The sequence below is a fragment of the Asterias rubens genome, chromosome 14 (genome assembly GCF_902459465.1).
Source record: "Asterias rubens chromosome 14, eAstRub1.3, whole genome shotgun sequence".
Classification (NCBI taxonomy): Eukaryota; Metazoa; Echinodermata; class Asteroidea; order Forcipulatida; family Asteriidae; genus Asterias; species Asterias rubens.
Genome location: NC_047075.1, coordinates 4,754,933 through 4,775,469, shown reverse-complemented (window position 1 = coordinate 4,775,469; position 20,537 = coordinate 4,754,933). Strand labels below are relative to the sequence as shown.

General features: G+C 41.6%; 1 protein-coding gene across 2 annotated transcripts in view; it reads left to right on the top strand.

Annotated features, from left to right (window-relative positions):
- Positions 1-4,771: 4,771 nt before the first annotated feature.
- Positions 4,772-20,537, top strand: part of LOC117299268 (nuclear pore complex protein Nup160-like) — a 35,579-nt gene continuing 19,813 nt past the window's right edge. Inside the window, exons 1-17 of one of the 2 annotated variants that reach the window (XM_033782752.1) lie at positions 4,772-4,853; positions 5,784-5,895; positions 7,020-7,230; positions 8,674-8,899; positions 9,833-9,911; positions 11,259-11,373; positions 11,623-11,784; positions 12,751-12,926; positions 13,360-13,450; positions 13,840-13,908; positions 15,022-15,231; positions 15,938-16,003; positions 16,293-16,392; positions 16,753-16,909; positions 17,197-17,357; positions 18,009-18,169; positions 19,603-19,736. In XM_033782752.1, coding sequence (XP_033638643.1) covers positions 4,772-4,853; positions 5,784-5,895; positions 7,020-7,230; positions 8,674-8,899; positions 9,833-9,911; positions 11,259-11,373; positions 11,623-11,784; positions 12,751-12,926; positions 13,360-13,450; positions 13,840-13,908; positions 15,022-15,231; positions 15,938-16,003; positions 16,293-16,392; positions 16,753-16,909; positions 17,197-17,357; positions 18,009-18,169; positions 19,603-19,736 — 2,312 coding nt within the window. Of the gene's footprint in view, positions 4,854-5,783; positions 5,896-7,019; positions 7,231-8,673; positions 8,900-9,832; positions 9,912-11,258; positions 11,374-11,428; positions 11,504-11,622; positions 11,785-12,750; positions 12,927-13,359; positions 13,451-13,839; positions 13,909-15,021; positions 15,232-15,937; positions 16,004-16,292; positions 16,393-16,752; positions 16,910-17,196; positions 17,358-18,008; positions 18,170-19,602; positions 19,737-20,537 lie in introns of those variants that run through there. The other variant, XM_033782753.1, reaches the window with a different exon arrangement.

The window sequence follows — 20,537 nt, the reverse complement described above, 5'->3', positions numbered from 1 at the left end:
CTTGTTAATGTACCTTTTTGCAGAACAACTATTGAGGGGTTGGTCAGGTTGGCGTAGTGGTATCTTTGTTCGCCTTCCATACCTAGGACCCCGGTTCGAATCACGCCGGGCACCGCATGGATTAGGTTTTCACTGAGTCCCTTACCTGACAACAGGTTTTTTTCCTGAAAATAACTCTCTTGGGTTTTCCTCCCACATCTTAAACTGAATCCTCCTTCCTTGTCTTCTCACCAATGGGTTCTAGTTCAGTGATACGAGTTCGCTTTTCTGAGAGTCTTTGGCTTCAGGACCGGAATAACAAACTAAAAGGTTGCCGCAAACGTTAACCTAAAAGGATTTTCCCGTCCCATTTCAACACTTCCTTCAGTTTAAAGCTCTGCTTATTCCATATTCTTTGAAGACTGAACGTAAGTTGCTTTAGCAATCACCAGTCAAAAGGAGCAAAGTAAATTTCAAAATGTTTAAAAATTATTGTTTACAACAGTAACCTTGTATGTCTGTTGTCACCTAGCGTCCCAAAAGTTCCCAAATGAAAGACAAGACAATATCAGATTCATGTTGCTGTTGTTTTCCATAGATTCGCAAGAGATGAGGGCCCTAAGAGTTATTGTGTTCATACTGGTACCCGTCTTCATTGGTACGTACCTTAGCTTCATCTTTTCTCAATGTTTACGTTATCATGTCTTCTTGCTAAATTTGGGTTTTGTTCATTTTTTTTTCATTCTGCTAATAGTGGCATCGTTGGACTGTCTGTATGAATCGTCCTGTAGCTGTATAAAATATTATTCTAAACGACCCCTCTCAACACCCTCTTACTCTTACTGACCACCATTGTTTATTGCGGCATTGAGAGTGTAACTGGCTAGGCTCTATTGGCACCAACATAGTAATAACGCCCTTTTTGCATAAAACATCATAGCCTAAACGTGCTTATTTTTTGGGGAGCGTTATTGTGTTTTAGCACACCCCGTCTTTCTGTCTGTCCTCCTAGGTGTAGCGGAGTCAGCCGACCAATGCCCTGAATTCTTCTTTCTGTCTGTCCTCCTAGGTGTAGCGGAGTCAGCCGACCAATGTCATGAATGCTTCTTTCTGTCTGTCCTCCTAGGTGTAGCGGAGTCAGCCGACAATGTCATGAATGCTTCTTCCTGTCTGTCCTCCTAGGTGTAGCGGAGTCAGCCGACCAATGCCATGAATGCTTCTTTCTGTCTGTCCTCCTAGGTGTAGCGGAGTCAGCCGACCAATGTCATGAATGCTTCTTTCTGTCTGTCCTCCTAGGTGTAGCGGAGTCAGCCGACCAATGTCATGAATGCTTCTTTCTGTCTGTCCTCCTAGGTGTAGCGGAGTCAGCCGACCAATGTCACGAATGCTTCTTTCTGTCTGTCCTCCTAGGTGTAGCGGAGTCAGCCGACCAATGTCATGAATGCTTCTTTCTGTCTGTCCTCCTAGGTGTAGCGGAGTCAGCCGACCAATGCCATGAATGCTTCTTTCTGTCTGTCCTCCTAGGTGTAGCGGAGTCAGCCGACCAATGTCATGAATGCTTCTTTCTGTCTGTCCTCCTAGGTGTAGCGGAGTCAGCCGACCAATGTCATGAATGCTTCTTTCTGTCTGTCCTCCTAGGTGTAGCGGAGTCAGCCGACCAATGTCATGAGTGCTTCTTTCTGTCTGTCCTCCTAGGTGTAGCGGAGTCAGCCGACCAATGTCACGAATGCTTCTTTCTGTCTGTCCTCCTAGGTGTAGCGGAGTCAGCCGACCAATGTCATGAATGCTTCTTTCTGTCTGTCCTCCTAGGTGTAGCGGAGTCAGCCGGCCAATGTCATGAATGCTTCTTTCTGTCTGTCCTCCTAGGTGTAGCGGAGTCAGCCGACCAATGTCACGAATGCTTCTTTCTGTCTGTCCTCCTAGGTGTAGCGGAGTCAGCCGAACAATGTCATGAATGCTTCTTTCTGTCTGTCCTCCTAGGTGTAGCGGAGTCAGCCGACCAATGCCATGAATGCTTCTTTCTGTCTGTCCTCCTAGGTGTAGCGGAGTCAGCCGACCAATGTCATGAATGCTTCTTTCTGTCTGTCCTCCTAGGTGTAGCGGAGTCAGCCGACCAATGTCATGAGTGCTTCTGGCAAACCAGCGAGTTTGGAGGTTTCTCCGGCTCGGAGGGGTGCAAGGATCCGTTCAACAGCACGGACGGGAAATTTATAAGGAACGAGATATGCAAGGACACTGAACAATGTAGGGTAAGAAAAGGGTTTATACATCATATTAGTTATTTAAAATATTAAGAAAACAAGTGTCAATTCTCAAGGCGCTCAGATGCAAATTTTCAGAGAGATAGGTTATTGCAGTGATGAATTATGAGACCTAATATGAAGCACCATAAAGGGTTAACAACGCAAACACCTTCTTAGAAAGTGATACATACTTTCCGTGTTCGTGGCCAAACTTTAATTACTCAATGGACCTCTATGTCTTTCAAAATCGTTTTATTTCTGAATGACAAACAAAACAATAGGTGACTCAGTGTTACTACTTTATTGCAGAAATTGGTGTCAACAACCCAAGGTGGCGACGATGTTTTACAGATCGTCCGAGGCTGCATACCAGTATGCATCGAAGGATGCGAGGACGATACTTTCTTCGGGTTACCCGCGAGAATGTGCTCGAGCTGCTGTTCTGGTGACCTTTGCAACAGCGCATTCGGCATGACCCCTCACTATGTACACATAATAATCATCTCATTGGCTGCAATAATACACTTTTACATGGGATAAAAATAGTTTAATAGAGACCATTGACAACAACCCCTCAAGTTCTTTCAAGCTCGGACACTATGGGAAAACAAATAGGGGCCTATATAATCCCGGCCAAAATGATAGGGCCACCCGTTCCTAACGTATAAAACAATTCACTGTGCACTTACCATTCACACACAAAAACAATTCCCCCACCCCCCGCCCCCGCGCAATGTTGACTGTAACTCAGAAGAAGATCGGCAATTGGAACCAACATTGAAAGGGGGCAGGGTGGCTCAACTTGAATTCGGAGACCAAGAGGTTACTTATTTAGCACCTTTTGGGGTGCTCCATTAATCGTTAATCTTTTTTTCTTTTTTTTTTCTTGTTTTCAATGAGTAGGGTCCAATTTCATAGAGCTGCTTAAGCACAAAATTTTGCTTAAGCGGAAAAATCGTTGCTTGTAAAATCAGATTTACCGGCTAAGAGTTCAGTCAATTGTTATGCTAAGTAAACACCAGCTAAATACCAGTCACAAGCAATGTTATGGCATAAAATTTTGGCAAGTAACATGTGTAAAATAAGCGAGCTATTTTCGTGCTTAAGCAAATTTTGTGCAGCTCTATGAAATTGGCCCTAGATCTAAAGTAATATTATGCATAATTAGATAACTTTGGTCGCTTTCTAGCAAACTCGGCACCTAATCTCAGTTATCTTGAAAGTAGAAAGGGGAGCTCACAAAACAATAACAATCCGCACACACATTATTTTTAATAATAATTTTTACTAATGGTAATGAGATAGTCATTACATGGTGTTACCATAGGGTTAGGTGGTTGGGGGGGGCACACCTGGTGTCAATAGCACCGTGCTATTGGAGTGAACATGGATTTTTATTTTATCAGTAATTGATGTAAATTAATCTTCTTGTGTGGGTCTAGACTTGGTAGAAAGGAATGGAATCAACAATCTGAACTGGATAACATTGATTAATCCTTCAAATCACACATTGTTTGGAGAAAGTACTGTGGTGCATTTTGGGGAAGGGTGACGTTTTAAAATAATTTTCTACACTTTGATGGCAAAAGGTTTATCAGTTTATGTGGATTACATTTTACACACTCCCAGCTGTTTGTTAATAAAAACCATTATGCCTATATGCCTATGTATTCGTGTTGATAACTGGCCTGTGCACTGCTGCGTCTACTAACAATGATACAATAATGAGCTGGGATCAAACGAAAATAAGATTCGAAACGACTACGAATAACTCAAACTAATTAGTTTAAGCCAAAACTTGCACTTCGTAAAGATCCTTTAAAAACGGCAAATTTGGGATCTTATAACTATTTTCTTATTCAAAAGTGACGCTTTGCAATTACTTTGCTCGTTCAGAGGTGTGTTTTGAGCCCAATCATTGTTGTCGCTAATTCCATCACATTGAGGTAGGGATTATTATTCCTATCTCTTCTGTAAAATCACTTTAAAAAAAATTGCGCCCCGACTTTCCAGGCCAAAGGCTTTTTCTCAAACAGTTTTTTCTCTCTCTTTTTGTTGAATTACTAGCCTATACTAGCCTACGTTTATTAAAACCTGACGAGAAAATTAACGAAACGAAGAGTTATAAGTAAATTATCACCAACATAATTGATCCAACATGAAGATAGACTTTTAAGTAACTCAATTGATTTTAGCAGTTAGCATTAGCTAGTTTATTGTGTATTCACCTTTCATCAGAGCCGTTGGCCATCACCCCACCCCCCCCCCCCCCGAAGTGCGCCACCAATAGTGCGTTGTAAAGGGAGCGGGAAAGTTGGTTAGGTTGACGACTGTTTTATGAATAATACAACAAATAAATAACCTCCGTGAAAAAGGTGGAATGTTACTTTAAAATCGGCTTGTGTCCCGCCTCTTTTCTTTAGTAAACTTTTCGAGTTAAATATTGAAAGAAGTATAGAAAAATAATTCAAAAGCAAAGAATCTCAGATTTAGATATAATTATCAGAAGACTTTGAGCATAAAACAGTTACGATAGTGTTTGATTCAAAATGGCGGAACCCAGTAGTTTTCACGAGGTTCCGCTTTTGCGGGATGAAAGTTCCCGTTGGAAAGACTTGACTATCAGCACAGGTAAGTACATTTATATAGAAATTAAAGAGATATAATAACTATGTGTTTTTCTTAAGACCTATGGTGGAGTAAGGTTCGGTGAAGTTTGGAAGATTAAATCAAAATAAAATAAATGACTCGACGTGAGTACGACGGAGACAAGTCGACCTTTGTCTTTGTTGTGATGAACTGAACTGTCATGACTGTCGATGTCAAAATCCAATTCACAGACTGTGGAATGTGGTGATTTTGTGACCCGTGTTGTGTTTTTTTGACACAACCCTTATTAAATCAATGTAGTAACTTTCAAATTGTTAAAAATGTTAAATAGATTGTCAATTCCAACTTCTTTTTTGCACTCTAGTTCTACGTCTAGACTGATGAGACTCGGAGCCGGTTTCCCAAGGAATTCTGCCCTTAAAAAAGTTCAGCATGTTCAGAATATCAGAGATTCAGTCCCCCATTGCCCATTATTATATTATGAGAAATTACATTTGACATGGGGATGGAGGAGGAAGATTCAAATAAGGCACTATCAGAAGTAGTTTGTAAACAGTTTGCCGGGGGGGGGGGGGCAAATCTCCTGCTAGGGCCTTTTCTAGGGGGGGGGGGGGGGGTCGACAGACTATCCTGCCACACCGGGCCGCTGTGGGCGAAGCGAGTCTTACACTTCAGAGTCCCAGCGAGCAACTAAGCCTGTGCGTTTATGGTTACTTTTGTATTTATGTATTTTTTTGTCTATAGTTATATCTCCTTACTCTATGGTTATATATAGTTTCATTTTGGTTTTATGGTTTTATATACCGGTCATGCCGATGTGGTCGGTGCTAGGCCTAACACACTTTGGCGTTAATGGGTAAAAATAAAAGGATTAAAACAATCAAATGAAACCAAAAGTTTACATTGCCTACTACTAGATTTAAAATTCACTCCATTAAATTTGTTTTGCAGGAGCATCACAGGGAGTACTGCAGGATGTGAACCTACCTGACTGTGCCGGAGGGTACGCTTACCGGGAGAGTGGACTGCTAACCTCACTCACAAGGAACAGATTCATCTACTGGTAAGAAACAAGGGCCAATGGTTAGATTGCAGGACTTACAATCACAAGATTCTGGGTTCGAGAGATGGAAATGTACATTACTATGCTAACTGCTACATGTAATTTCACATTAAATGGAATAAGCATATTGTTGTCAAAAGTGGCACCCTCCATCCGAATTGACTTGGATGGCAATTTTGTTTCTGCACACAAGTGTTCATTTTAATCATACATTAGCCTAGTATTTAAAACAAGTTTCCGCCTAATCTGAGAGTTGACCCGTACCCCAATTAGTTGATTTGACACTGTTGTCCCAAGTCCCTCTATTAATAAAGTGCACATGATTAAAAATTAGTGCTGGGCAAAAAGTGAAGATTTGGTATTTGGATACCGCTGGCCAACTATCCGAAATTAACTTAAATTTAAAAATATTTTTTTTTTCCAGTAGAGGGCGCTGTTCGTTTGTGAATGAGATCTTATGGGCGGTCTGATATTAGTTTTAGACAGTGTCACTAGGTTCATTCATAAAAGTAACCGGATCTAATTTAAAGATGGCGATTTGCTTTTTCATTTGATCGTGATTGACTCTACGTGAAGGAAAACTTTCGTAATCTTTGAACAAATTACGTCAGAAATGTCGTTGTTTTAACTCTTCACGGAGGTGAGCATAGTTAAATATCTATTTATGCTGTTTTATGCTGTCTTAATAGAAGTTTCATAAGGATTCAGACAAAACATTCCTATCAGTTGACGTCCGCGGATGTTCGGATATTAAAGAATATCCGGTTACTTGGTTGTAATTACAGAACTATCCGGTTTATAAATAGGTATTCGCACCCATTGGGGATATCCGGTTAAAAAAGGCATTCGCGGTTACGGATAGGAAAACCTATTCGCCATTAACCGGATATTCGAATAATACGCCCAGGCCTATTAAAAATGTAGGTACGATGTAAAGAAACGCAAAAACTGTGTTACTTCAGAGGAAGCCGTTTCTCACAATGTTTTATGCTATCATCAGCTCCCCATTGCTTGTTACCAAGTAAGCTTTTATGCCAACAATTATCCTGGAGTAATTACCAATGAGTGTCCAGTGTGAACATGTATATTGCAATTTAGTCGATTGCCTAAATCTCTTTCCACAGGCGAACCTCTCATGATGTTCTAGAACTGACGGAAATCTCCCTGGATCACAACCTCTCCGGGAATGCCGTCAGGATCAGGCTCCAAGATGCTACCATACTACCCCGGCGGATCACCCTCCATGAAACGCATTCCCACGTCGTCATTCTGGTCGCCACCATCAACAGCGTCCACAGGCTTGTCTTGCCTCACCCAAACCGCCTCCACAGAAATGTAAGTAATAAATAATATAGCCTTGATCAAGGCGCTACAGCCAGCCGCGATCTGCAAAATCCCAGTCCCCATCACTGAATTCCACCAGCGCACCCCCATACATAACACAGTGCATATAAAACGTGTACAGCGTATGTACACATACGTACTGTACATGTACATGTACCATCTGTATACGGTACACTTACAGTACATGAGTACTTCCTAAGTAGCGCCTTGATGGTTTTGTAACTGCCAAAATTTAGGGCGGAGCTCATTATGCTAATGTTTACTAACAACCCGTTCTCATTGGTTGTTGGTTGACCTATAAACTCTCGCTGCGATGTCAATCACAACGTTCTGCAAGCACTCGCACACATGTGCTCGTCGAAGTAATTGTAAACAAGCCGTGGCTGTAGTTGCAATGGCAGCGGGCGAGGGAGAAATCCCTACTAGTAAAACAAAACTGTAAGTCGCTGGAAATCAGTGGTGTATAATTTGCAACACAACTACAGAAACTTTCAACAAAATATAACAACCGCGTTTAATGCATCAATCATGGGTTTAGAAATAGAAGGAAGAAAATTAGAACATGTGAAATGTGTTTGAGAAAGGTTAAAAAAGTATCCAGGTTTCATGGGTTTCCGGCAGGATGGCTACTTGGTAAGAATTCTTATGCGTTGGGCATATGACAGTACAACACACCCCATCCCCTTGAAGCACAAACACAGACCAGACGAGATAAGAAACCCAGCTGCTTATTTTTGTCTCAATGTAGACATATATTATTTGTTACATTTCTCGCGGTAAATCAAAGTTGGGGAATGAAAATATGTGTTGTCGAAAACATACCAGACGGTAGAAGATGGCGTGTGGCTGAACAACAACTACAAGTAAAGTTCAATTTCATAAACTAACTCTTGCCATACTATTAGTACTACACTACAACGTTACACTTACAGTACAGCAGCTTCCAATTCAGGGACAAATCTACCAGCTACGTTGTAACTATGATGCTAGTCCTCGTGTTATAATGAAACGCAAGACAACGGAAGTTGTTCGAAGTTGTTCAACACCATTACCGACCGGGCGAGTCATGTCCGGCTCACCCGTCCGGCAGCGCATTCAGACCCCCTTACCTTACAATCATAGCCAATATACACCACGCTCCCGACACTGCTATAAAAAGCACGTAGTACAGTACATGTCCATACAGCTAGCGTACAGCGTACACACACCCACATACACACACCGACGTGGTATGATTGCTAGCAGTAATACGTCATTCTCAATCCCGCCTGTGATTGGCCAATGTCATCCTTCCAGCCATCTTTGCATATTTTGACTTCTTCCCTTACCATAATAATTAACCTGTAACCTGACGATGTCTGAAGTAATGCAAATGCTCCCAATGAATATTCAAATAATTTGCATTTCTTTAACTTTCTTCCGTCAACCCCTTAGGATGTTTACTCCCACAACGTGACCCTTCCGTCCATCTTTGCGGACATCTCCGTCGCCAACTTCCGAGACGCGACCAACTTCCATGTGATGGGACAGGGCGGGTCAACGTCCTATGAGTTTCAGACGGTCTCATCCTGGCTGACCGGTGATGGGGAGGCCGTGTTTGCTTTGGCCACGACATCGGGCAGCGTGATCCTGGTCAAGCTGCCACCAATTGGTGTACAAGGTATGTCATTATTCCTTCCAGTTTAATAAACGTCAATGCTATGAAGAACCATCTGTTCATTTGTGATTTTCTTGAATTTTTAGCCCCTGCCCTATCAAAATCCCATTGAAGGAACTTAACCATTGTATCTTCCTTCGGGTGGGACTCAAAGCCTTATGTCACGTGTGTTGTGTAACAAATGTAAAAGAACCAAGTGCACTTATCAAATTGAAGGGGTTTGCCCTGGTGTTCCTGGTTTGCTTGGTAAGGTATTACGCCACAGCACCTTTTAAGCCATTACATGGTGCTATGCGTAAGGAGTACATGTAGATCTCATAATTCAAACATAGTCCCACATACCTTGCAGGAAAATACTGAATGTTGAAGCGCCCTTGAGCGTCACTGAGTAGATTTGGCGGGGGGTGAATGTACAATGTACTTTTAAAGGCAGTGGACACTATTGGTAATTGTCAAAGACTAGCCTTCACAGTTGGTGTATCTCACCCTTATCACACAAAGTTGTGAGCTTTCAGACGCTTGATTTCGAGACCTCAAGTTCTAAATCTGAGGTCTCAAAATCAAATTCCCGGGAAATTACTTCTTTCTCGAAAACTACGTCACTTCAGAGGTAGCCGATTCTCCCAATGTTTTATACTATCAACCTCTCCCCATTACTCGTCACCAAGAAAGGTTTTATGCAAATAATTATTTTGAGTAATTACCGATAGTGTCCACTGCCTTTAATCTAGGACAAACATACAACAACAATCAGCAACTTAACTTTACTCTAGAAAGATGCACTTCCATGAGGAAAATGTAAACTTGTATCGGAACTTTGTAAAGGCCGTATTATATGTTGAGGCCTGCCCCCCCCCCCCCTCCGCCAACTGCCCAAAGACCCTCAAACTCCTGTGTGATTCAACTTGAGACTAATTTGTACCTATTTTACACCAGGTATCATAACTCAACATGAGTTGAAGCAAGCCACAGTGATGCAGCGTTTGTGGACGGGCCTAGTACCTGCCGCCATCAGGTAAGTTATTAACAAACGAATTGAAAAACTGCTCTTGCAATGCAAAGGTTGTGGGTTCATATCCCACCTGAGTGATGCAGCGCTTGTGGACGGGCCTAGTACCTGCCGCCATCAGGTAAGTTATTAACAAACGAATTGAAAAACTGCTCTTGCAATGCAAAGGTTGTGGGTTCATATCCCACCTGAGTGATGCAGCGCTTGTGGACGGGCCTAGTACCTGCCGCCATCAGGTAAGTTATTAACAAACAAATTGAAAAACTGCTCTTGCAATGCAAAGGTTGTGGGTTCAAATCCCACCTGAGTGATGCAGCGCTTGTGGACGGGCCTAGTACCTGCCGCAGGTAAATTATTAACAAACTGACAAACTGCTCTAGCAATGCAAAGTTCTTGGGTTTAATTCCACCCAAGTGATTTGACTGTAATTTGTATTCACTCGGGAAAGTATTGAATAAAAAGTGCGTAAAGGATTTGGGTACTTTTTCAAAATGTCCATAGATTTACATTAAACTTACAGGGTTTGAAGATAATGATAGTGGAAAGCTTCCCTTCAAATATTACTAACTAAGATGTTGTAGTTTTTAAGAAATGAGTAAAACAAGTCACAAAATAATTTTGGTCTCATGAGACCAAAATGATTTTAGCATAACTGGTTAATACGTTTTTACATGCTAAAACTGAGACGCAAGTTATTACTTTTACTCATTTCTCAAAAACTGCAGCACCTCGGTAAGTAAAATTTCAAGGGAAGCTTTCTACTATCATTATCTTCAAACTGTGTAAGTTTAATGTAAATCTGTGGACATTGTGTTTTTTGTTAGGAAAAAGTACATATATATACCCTTTAATCGACATCAATGTAAGGGTGAACACGCACATTAATTCGGAGGGTCGTTGGTTCGAATCCCACTCTAGTCACTTCTTTGTTCAACCCCCAAAATCATTTCAAGATTTACCCAGTCAGTTTCCCTTGTGGTTTATACAAATTATAAATGAAAAACAAAAACATGTTGCTTTTTAGACCACTTTTTGAATAATGATGTGTATCCAAGGCCTTCAATTTCGTTCTTGGAGGGGGCACAACATATTTCCTTTGGTCAGGGCATTTCTATGAAGAAAATTTAACTCTGTTTTGGAAATTTGTAAAGGGCACCACAGCGAAATCATACAGTAGGGCACCACTGTGTGGGTGCCATGGGTTATTTAGTGGCCTGCTTTAGCTTTTAGCGAATCGTTATTAACGTCACTACCACGGAGTGAGTTCGTAATTGGTCTTGACGTTTCGACTAGATTGCTCTAGTCATCGTCAGAAGACTGGCTATTATTCTCTTCTCTTTTCTCATTTTTCAGGAAAGGTCAGGAGTCAATGGATGCCACGACCAGCTTGACCCTTCACCCTTTGAACCATGACCTTTTTGCCTTCTGCACCTGTAAGGATCATAAACTCAAGATGTGGTCATGCAAGGTAAACTTTACTCATACAGGTTTCAGGTTTATTTACATACTATAAAGAATTGACCCTTCACCCTTTGAACCATGACCTCTTTGCCTTCTGCACCTGTAAGGATCATAAACTCAAGATGTGGTCATGCAAGGTAAACTTTACTCTAACAGGTTTCAGGTTTATTTACATACTATATTGACATTTTATATTATTTTTGATCATCAATGCAATGTTAATTTGAGTTTGTCTTATTTATTTTTTGTAATCTAGTCCCAGACCTGCGTGTTGACTCTGGATATTCTAGACCTCATTCCAAGTTCCGACAGCCTGACCGATCAGCCCGCCTCCAAACATGAGATAAGACATGCCCTCGGCAGCGACTCGCACACCCTCATCCTTGGTGTGTACTTAAGCTTTGCCAATCAAAGCCAGGTATGCAAATATATGAATATTCATTGAAATGATTTGATTCTGAAAAAATTCTCCAACCAAAGCCAGGTATGCAAATGAAGTAAATATTCATCTCTTCATTCATATTCATTCATTCTGGTGATTTGATTTTTTGTATTTTTTATTCTCCAATCAAAGCCAGGTATGCAGATGAAGAGATGAATATTCATTGAAGTGATTTGATTGTGGAAATTCTAATCGGCAATAACTTCTGTCATATTTAAAATGTCTTTTTGCTCCAATCAGAGCTCCCCATGCAAATGTATTATTGAATATGCATTCAAATAATTTGAGTATGTAAATCATACAGTGCACTACACACTCTCATTTTAAATAAGGGAATAAAAGGGTAGCGACGAGTTCTTACCTGGCCGTTTAAAGCCGGCAGGGTCGAATTGCCGAAAAGCGCACGGCAATTCGACCCTGCAAGGTTTTTAACGGCAGTGAAAGAACTAGTAGCTACCCTTTTATTCCCATTCATAAACACCTTTTGGGTTAAAAGGCGTAATAAAGTAAGAAACTCTGTAAAACTTATCCGTTTCCGATGTGCTTGAGCTCTGTACACGTATGTTTCTATTCCATGGTAATGTTACATGTACATGTACGACGTCCGTGTGTTGCATGCCTATTTCTGACAATTTCTGGTTCCGTTCATGCGCATGCGCATCTTGGTGCAACACGTTATTGTTTTCCTTTCACACACAGCGCGGCCAACTCACCGGCAGGTAAGAAGAAAAGTCTTGCATCAAGACTAGCGCAGAGTATCCGCTCACAACTGGTTTTAAACACTGGTCATTATCAAAGGTTTAAACACCCCCACGTGACGCGCTCTCCACCAATAGGACTAGAGAAACTAAAGGTATTTATGAATGTTTATTTGAGCGGTATTCAGTAAATATCTATGAAATATGTTGACCGTTTGGACGCTGTCCTCTCTCTCTTTTCTAGTTTGTGATTCTCCAGCCGATTCTTCAGGACGGTCAGTACAACCTCGCCCTCGTTGGGCTGCTGAATGACGACAAGACCAACACCCTGGTGGACTTTGGGCTGACCCTGGACACCCTATGGGCAACATGGAACAGTCCGAGTGGGGAGACGGTGGTCAAGTTTACTACCTACGAGGGGTAAGTTTGATCAATGTCAATTGACTACAAGAGTTTTTTTACCCTTGTAGCCCCAATTGTTTGGGTTTACAGAACACACTGCCGCATGAGGGCGCTCTTGACAGTATTTTTATCACTTCCGGGGTATACGCAATTCGTCCTGCACAGTTTTTATAAGTCCGTTATGTTGCGTTGTGGTTTTAAGTTGCTTTAGAGGTTGGTTGTATCGGCTCCTGTGAAGATCTTGTTGTCCGCGATGGATATGATGTATGTGGTGGTCTTGTGTTCCAGTCTTTAATAACTGATTTTGGTATGGTGCTGGAAGCTTTGCATGCTGTGAAGAATAAGAACTAAACAGTAAATTTGCTGTCTCCCCAATCAAACTGTCGTTAAATTATATAATAAATTAGTATCATATTTAAATTGTTTCTTTCTTTCTTTCTGGTTTGTTCAGGACATCGACCCGTGATCGTGTTTGGAACAGCGTCTTCATGGAGCCTCTACACAGCCCTGATGTTATCATCCCACCGTTCTTAGAACCCAGAGTAAGTTCATCATAATAATCCTAATAATCAGTTTTCTCAAAGCACTTCCAACATTATTGTTGTAATATGTATTGGGTCTATGTTATGGGCGGAGGTATATGTTGTTTTAACCTCCACTCTTGCTTTTGGGCTGATGTAATAATATTAAAAGCAGCCTTCGTGTTGCCAGAAGAATCAACAATATTCATTGTCTACATCTCTCTTTGAGTCCATACCTACTCACACTTCAATTATTACCCCTGGTCACTGGGCCTTAAATCGTTTCTTAAACCATCTCAGCTCCCTGCGGAGTATACAGCCTTGTGCAACACATATGCGCTACTCAGCTTAAAGTCAAACACAAGAACCATCTCTTATAATTTTCTTGTCTTTCCGATTTTTGTCACCAGGAATCTTATTTGGATCACATTTTCCATCCGGGACGTTTCTCTCTACAATCCGTATACCGTGCTTTGAATGTAAGTATGCAAACTGGCTGCTCATTCCTGGCTGGGCCTAGTGTGATTTGGGTTAGGGTTAGGGTTTAGGGTTAGCCTTCCAAACAACAATCAAATACCTTCGTTTTCCATGTTTTGGTTTTACAATAAGATAGGGTAAGTTTTTGTCAATAAAAGGTTGATTTACATGTACATGTACATTTGTACGTTCACTGGAGTCAGTACATGACAAATACAGAACTGTATGGCAATGAACCAAAACTATCCACCAAAATACAGCATCAACTGAGACGAGCAGGGCACTCATACAGAAACACCAAAGAACCTAATAATAATAATAATAATATCGAAGTCTTATATAGCGCACGTATCTACCAAACAAGGTACTCAAGGCGCTGAGTATACACAAACTTTCACAAAGATAGGTTATTGCAGTGATGAATTCTGACACCCAAATATTTAGCACCTTTATAAGGGTTTATAAGGTGCTACGGCGCATTAAGCAGCCACAACCAGGAACACTGGGGCGAACCCCTTCTCTTTACGATAAGTGCACTGGGTTCTTTTATATGCGTTACATAACACATGGGACCAACGGCTTTACGTCCCATCCGAAGGACGAAGCAATGGTTAAGTGTCTTGCTCAAGGACACAGTGTCACGGCTGGGGATTCGAACCCACACTCTGCTGATCAGAAACACCAGAGTTTGAATTCGGTGCTCTTAACTGCTCGGCCACGACACTTCCACCTGTCTCTTGGCTTATCACCTGGTCACCAAAACATGGAAGGAGAAACCAGGGAATGTTCACAGATTTACATCAAACGCACACAGTTCGAGAAATGAGTAAAACAAGTCACAAAAATAATTTTCGTTTCAGGAGACAAAAATTATTTTAGCATGTAAAACAACTCTATAATATTGTATGGGAAGCTTTCTACTATCATTATCTTCGAACAGTGTTAGTTTAACGTAAATCTGTGGATATTGTGTTATGTGTTACAGAAATACAGAATAAATAATGAGCGCTTTGAGACGCCCTTTGGTTGGATGATATGCTATATAAGAACTGGGCATTTTGATTTGATTTGAGACCATCATTTCAAAGTAACCCCCAATCTAATGCCATGTTCAGATTTACGGCCGATCGAGCGGCCCCGCCTCATCATCGATGCTCGACCCAGTCCTCTTGACCCTTGAGGTCCTCCGAGCGGAGGTCACCGAGGTCATCGAGATGGAGATCCAGCAGAAAGTCGGAGGCAGCGAAATGTCGCAGGAGGAGTATCGAGAGCTGCTGGAGCAGAGCTGGTCCCGCTTCTACACATGCTGCGTGCAGTATCATGAGGTGAGAGGTCAAAGTTCAAAAGGTCGCGAGTGAGGTCAGTGGTTTGAGATGACTCCAAATGGTGTAGGGGTGTCGTTCTTGGGAGGTACAAAATTTCATGACATGTGCACCAACAGACCAGTAAAGTATTTCTGAACAATCCATAACAAATTAATAAAGCCCGCTTACCGAGCGATAAACTCCAAACGGAAAGTAAGTATAGTTTTTGTAATTATTTCCCATAAAATATGACATTTCAGACATAAATATTTCAAGGTATACTATCATCATCATTAGACCGTGTAAGTTTTATGTAAATCTGTGATCTTAGATGAATTGTTCCTTTAACATCTTTTGACTTGACACGTATTTTTCTCTCTTTGTCTCATCAACAACAACCCCATTGTTTGGTACGCAACAAACACATGTCTAGTTTTCATTTTGTTTCATTGAACTCAAATCTCGACCCTCCTGGGGTGACAGGTCTTTTTCTTCAGCCACGCACCTTGAACTCTCTACCACTTATTCTTAGATCTTGTCTTTTTACCACAAATTAAAGATCTCTTCTCAAAACTTGTCTTACCTCACAGGTTTTCAAGGATTAATTTTGTTGTGTCTGTTTTGTTTTTGTTTTTTTGTGGGGTTTTACTACGCCTGAATCCCTAGCAGAATGATTATATGTGCGTATTACAAGTCTTTATTTTGATGTGTATGATTCATCCTTCAGGTGGCAAGTAAGCCGTTGGGAATCATGTTGGATCCCAACACGGGGATGGTTTGTCTGCTTAAAAAGGTGAGAACAGTTTCAATCAATAGTGACAAAAATAAAACATTTGTATTAATTTTTTGTATTACAGTAGTCTCTTTGGATTTAGCAGGACTAGAATTTCATCTTTGAACATGTTGAAAAGGGCAAGGCCGGTTTTGTTTTGCCAAAGGGCACTTCTTTTGGAAAATCTTGAAGTCAATGGGAAAACTTTGAAGGGCACCAAATTTTTCTCACCAAACAATTTGTTCATTTCAGCCTTTTGCTTGTTTTCTCAATCTCATTCAATGTGTTTGTTTTGGTTTGTACTTTGCAGAATCTTTTGTCTGTGCTGAGACCATGCGATGCCGTGGAGCATATGTATCTGGCGCCCTCTGGTGGCTGTGATGTCCAGGATTTCCCCTTTGTTGCTTCAGGTAAGAACCTAGCCTGAACATCTGACGTCACACTTCGAGGCTGGTGATTTACGCCAGAGACCGGCCTCCAAACCGGCGTATACATTCACCTTTGACCTACATTCATTTCACATAGAGATATGTACACTGTCAAATTCTACACTAACATTATATGCAGGTACATGCACATCTCTTTAGATGGGGCATAAAGCTACTAAGTCCTTAAACAGCTCCAAGGTTGAACCCCAGAAAAAAAAATCGATAAACTTTGAAGCTAAATTCACAGCTTACTTTTTTATGATCACCAGTCCTATCTCTTTGGTTTGGCCGAACCGTGATCCTTATCAATTATACCCTGATTTTTCTTTTTCTCGCTAACAGAGAAGTCGGTTTGTCGGGACCTGGTGACTCTCGGAGATTGCCTGAAGATGGTGTCCCATGCCCTGAGTCCAGAGATCAAGATGTCGTTTGAGCATGACGTCTACCAGCTAGAGAAACCGGACGTCATCGCTCAACAGATTGCTGGAGATCTCCTCGGGTATGTATCGTTGTATTTCATAATAATAATAATAAAAATAATAATTTTATTTGATATACATGTAGCGCTTTACGCACCCGAAGGGTGTCTCAAAGCGCTTCCAAATTTCAAATTGAAACCAACGGTTCGTTTCAGAACCAGCACCCTGACTCATTTAGAGATTATCATTACATAGTGTTTCCGCAAACCTTTCTATATCTCTATACCAGTTACCACCTTGAGGTTTACAGGTAGATGAAAGGCAAATTAAATGTGTAAACCCCAATTTTGTTTGTTTATTTTTACAGAGAGACAATGGAGAGCCCCCAGGTTCCATCAATCACCTTCGTCCAGCAGCTTTCAAACAGCCTCCAAGCTTTACAGGATCCAGTCCGTGCCATCGTAACGCTCCTCAATGCTATGGATCTAGCTGACGGCAACCCCATGTCACTCATGGTGGACGATGAAGGTAGAAGTTTCTATACTTTAGATCAAAAACATAAAAATATTTTTTAAAAATGTGGTTGTATAAAAAGGTATAAATTTTTTCATCTGAGAAGTGTAAGCCCGGTTCATACTTCGTGCGAATTTGAATGTCGTTGCAAATTTGTACGTCACAAAGTAGCTATGAAAGGCTCCAGGCCTGAAACCTGTAAATATTGTAGTGCTATGTAGCTTCCAGCTACTCAGAGATCTACTCATCCTAGAGTGTGCCATGGTCAAACTCGGTGATCATGTGAGTTTTTTGGTTACTCGTACGAGATGCAGAATGAGTTTTTGAGATGTTCGCATGGCAAAATGTTATCCATTGTAAAAAAGTGCTGTGTTGAAACTTGGTGATCATGTGAGTTTTTTGGGTTACTCGTTGGATCAGAGGCAGTGTGGTGAAAAACAAAAAGGGGTTGGGCGGGGGAATGTGGAGGATTTGGGAGGGATGACAGAAAAATGGGGGGGGGGCTGATAAATACAAGTGCATGTACAATGTAGTTGATAATGGTTTGTGCCTTTAACATCTGGAGTATAACTTGAGGTACAATGTATACATAGGGCAGTTTAACTTAAAAAAATAATCAAATATATTTACTGAACCATCTGTAAACCTGTCTCGTTTCTATTACAGCCCCTGATGCCATGGAGCATTTGACCACAAGTCATCTGTTCAGCAGCTCCCAGGGTGTGTCTATCTTAGCGGCTAGCTTCGTCCAGATGGCTGGCACTCGATTCCAGCTACTCAGAGATCTACTCATCCTAGAGTGTGCCATGGTCAAACTCGGTGATCATGTGAGTTTTGGGGTTACTTGCTTAATTCTCAAATTGTTAAACATGGTAATAATAGCAGCTTCTTGTACAGCGTGCATATCCGTCACTCAGCGATGCTCAAGGCGCTTTAAAGACAGTGGACACTATTGGTTATTGTCAAAGACTAGCCTTCACAGTTGGTCTATCTCAACATATGCATAAAATAACAAACCGTTGCGAGATAATAATGAAAGAAAAACAACGGTCTCGAAATCAAATTCGTGGAAAATTACTTCTTTCTCGAAAACTATGGCACTTCAGAGGGAGCCGTTTCTCACAATGTTTTATACCACCAACCTCTCCCCATTACTCGTCACCAAGAAAGGTTTTATGCCAATAATTATTTGAAGTACTTACCAGTAGTGTCCATTGCCTTTAACATAAAGTATTTTCCTGCAAAGTATGTGGGACTAGGTGTGCATTATGAGACCTACTCCTTTTACATAGCACCCCGTAAGGGTTAACAAGGTATGGTGGCCCAATATGCTGCCAATCAAACCATTAGCATCGGGGCAAGCCTTTTCTCTTTTCAATAAGTGCACTGGGTTCAAAGGACATCCAAAGGACAAAGCAAAGGTTAAGTGTCTTATACACCCAGCTGGTTAGAAACACCAGAGTTTGAATTTAGTGCTCTTAACCACTCGGACACGACATTTCCACTTTCATTTTCTCTTCTAATAGCATTGCTGCTGTCCTGGAGAGGGTTGGTTGCAAAAGCCATTTGTGTCGGTGCTCTACAATAGACCGATCCATTAGGCTCCGCCCACGACGCACGTGTGAGCAAGAACATGTGAGCCTCTCCAATGCCTTTCTGCACAACTTTGCCGTGCGCGCCAAGATACATGCACGCATGTCGGACCTTTTTTGTCGACCTTCGTTGCGTTGTGATTGGTCAATACGCAATGGGGCAGGGCTTAATGGATCGGTCTATTGAGTTATCAAGCACTTGTGAGACTCCAAACATAAGGGCTAGATAGGGCAGTTGTTATGTATAAAAACAATCGATGCAACTCAATTTTTAAAAAGAGAAATTTGTATGTGAAAGATGGCTTCCAAAACAGAGAAAACAAGTCACAAAAACACGGCAAATTTTCCCGTTATGAACATCGGTACAAAGACTTAGAAGCCCCCAGGGCAGCCATGCTAGCCTCCCCGGTCATACTCTTATAACGAAACATGTCTTCACTGCAGGCTCGTGGGGCACTTGGCACCACTGGCCCCCACAAGCACTCTCCCACGAATGCCTCCGACTCTGCACTTTTCCGTGCTCCCAGAAGACCCCCTTTCCACCAAGTGGGGGCCCTGTGCCAGGCCCCCAAGGCAGCCGGTTAGCAGGTTTGAATACCGCTCATGTATTTTTCATCTTTTATCACCTTTTTAAACCTTTTTTATCTTGTGTCTTGTGTTTCTGACAGACGTCACTTTCATCAGATGCGATGGATGACCTGGATTCAGAAATCATCTCAGAGACGGCATCCTGTCTCCTTGCCTATTACTCCTTACACTGGGTGGGCAGTTGCCTGGCGAGCACCGTACCGACCAATTCACTGTGAGTAGAAACACAAGAGGGAGGGTTTTGGGTTGGACACTTATACATTTTGATTGGTCGGTTTCATAATAATTTGCCTGTACCAGTGTTTTCCACATTTTCCATTTTCAGCCAAGCATGAGTTACTTTCAGACATTTTGGTGTCATATGAAAGTGGAATCCACAAGCTATCCATACATCTAAACCTTTTCCCCCAGAATCATATATTTTTTATTCGGCAGCCATTTCAAAAGTGTATAGTATACAAATATTGACTGCTTCGAGTGCTATGGTTAAAACTACGACTCCCGAGGTGATCCCTGGAGCATTCTATTTTCCTGGGGATCACCGAGGGAGTCAGAGTTTTAACCATAGTACGAGTAAAATCAGTCAATATTTGTTTTTATAACACCCCCAACAGACTTGTTATCATCCTCGTACACATAACGTTCGTACACGTGTTTCAGATACACAGATGCACAGCTGATTGGGTTTGAGGTGGGTAAAAAGATGTCTGGGTACTACACGCCGTGTGATAGTCGTCGGACTATCCCACGGCAAACTATGCACTATCATACGGCAAACGAAGCACTATCACACGGCCGCCGTCTAGTAAAACTAAAACATACCATGTGACGCGCTCTAAACCAATAAAAGAGGCAGAATATTGGTAAGGGGTGTTGTAATTTATTCGAGACACACGGCACAGGGCCCAATTTCATGGCTCTGCTTTACCGTAAGCACAGAATCGGCGCTTACAGAAGCAGGGAATTCAGTGCTTACGGCAAGCCTATTTCGCGGGTTAGTGGCGAATTTTGGCGT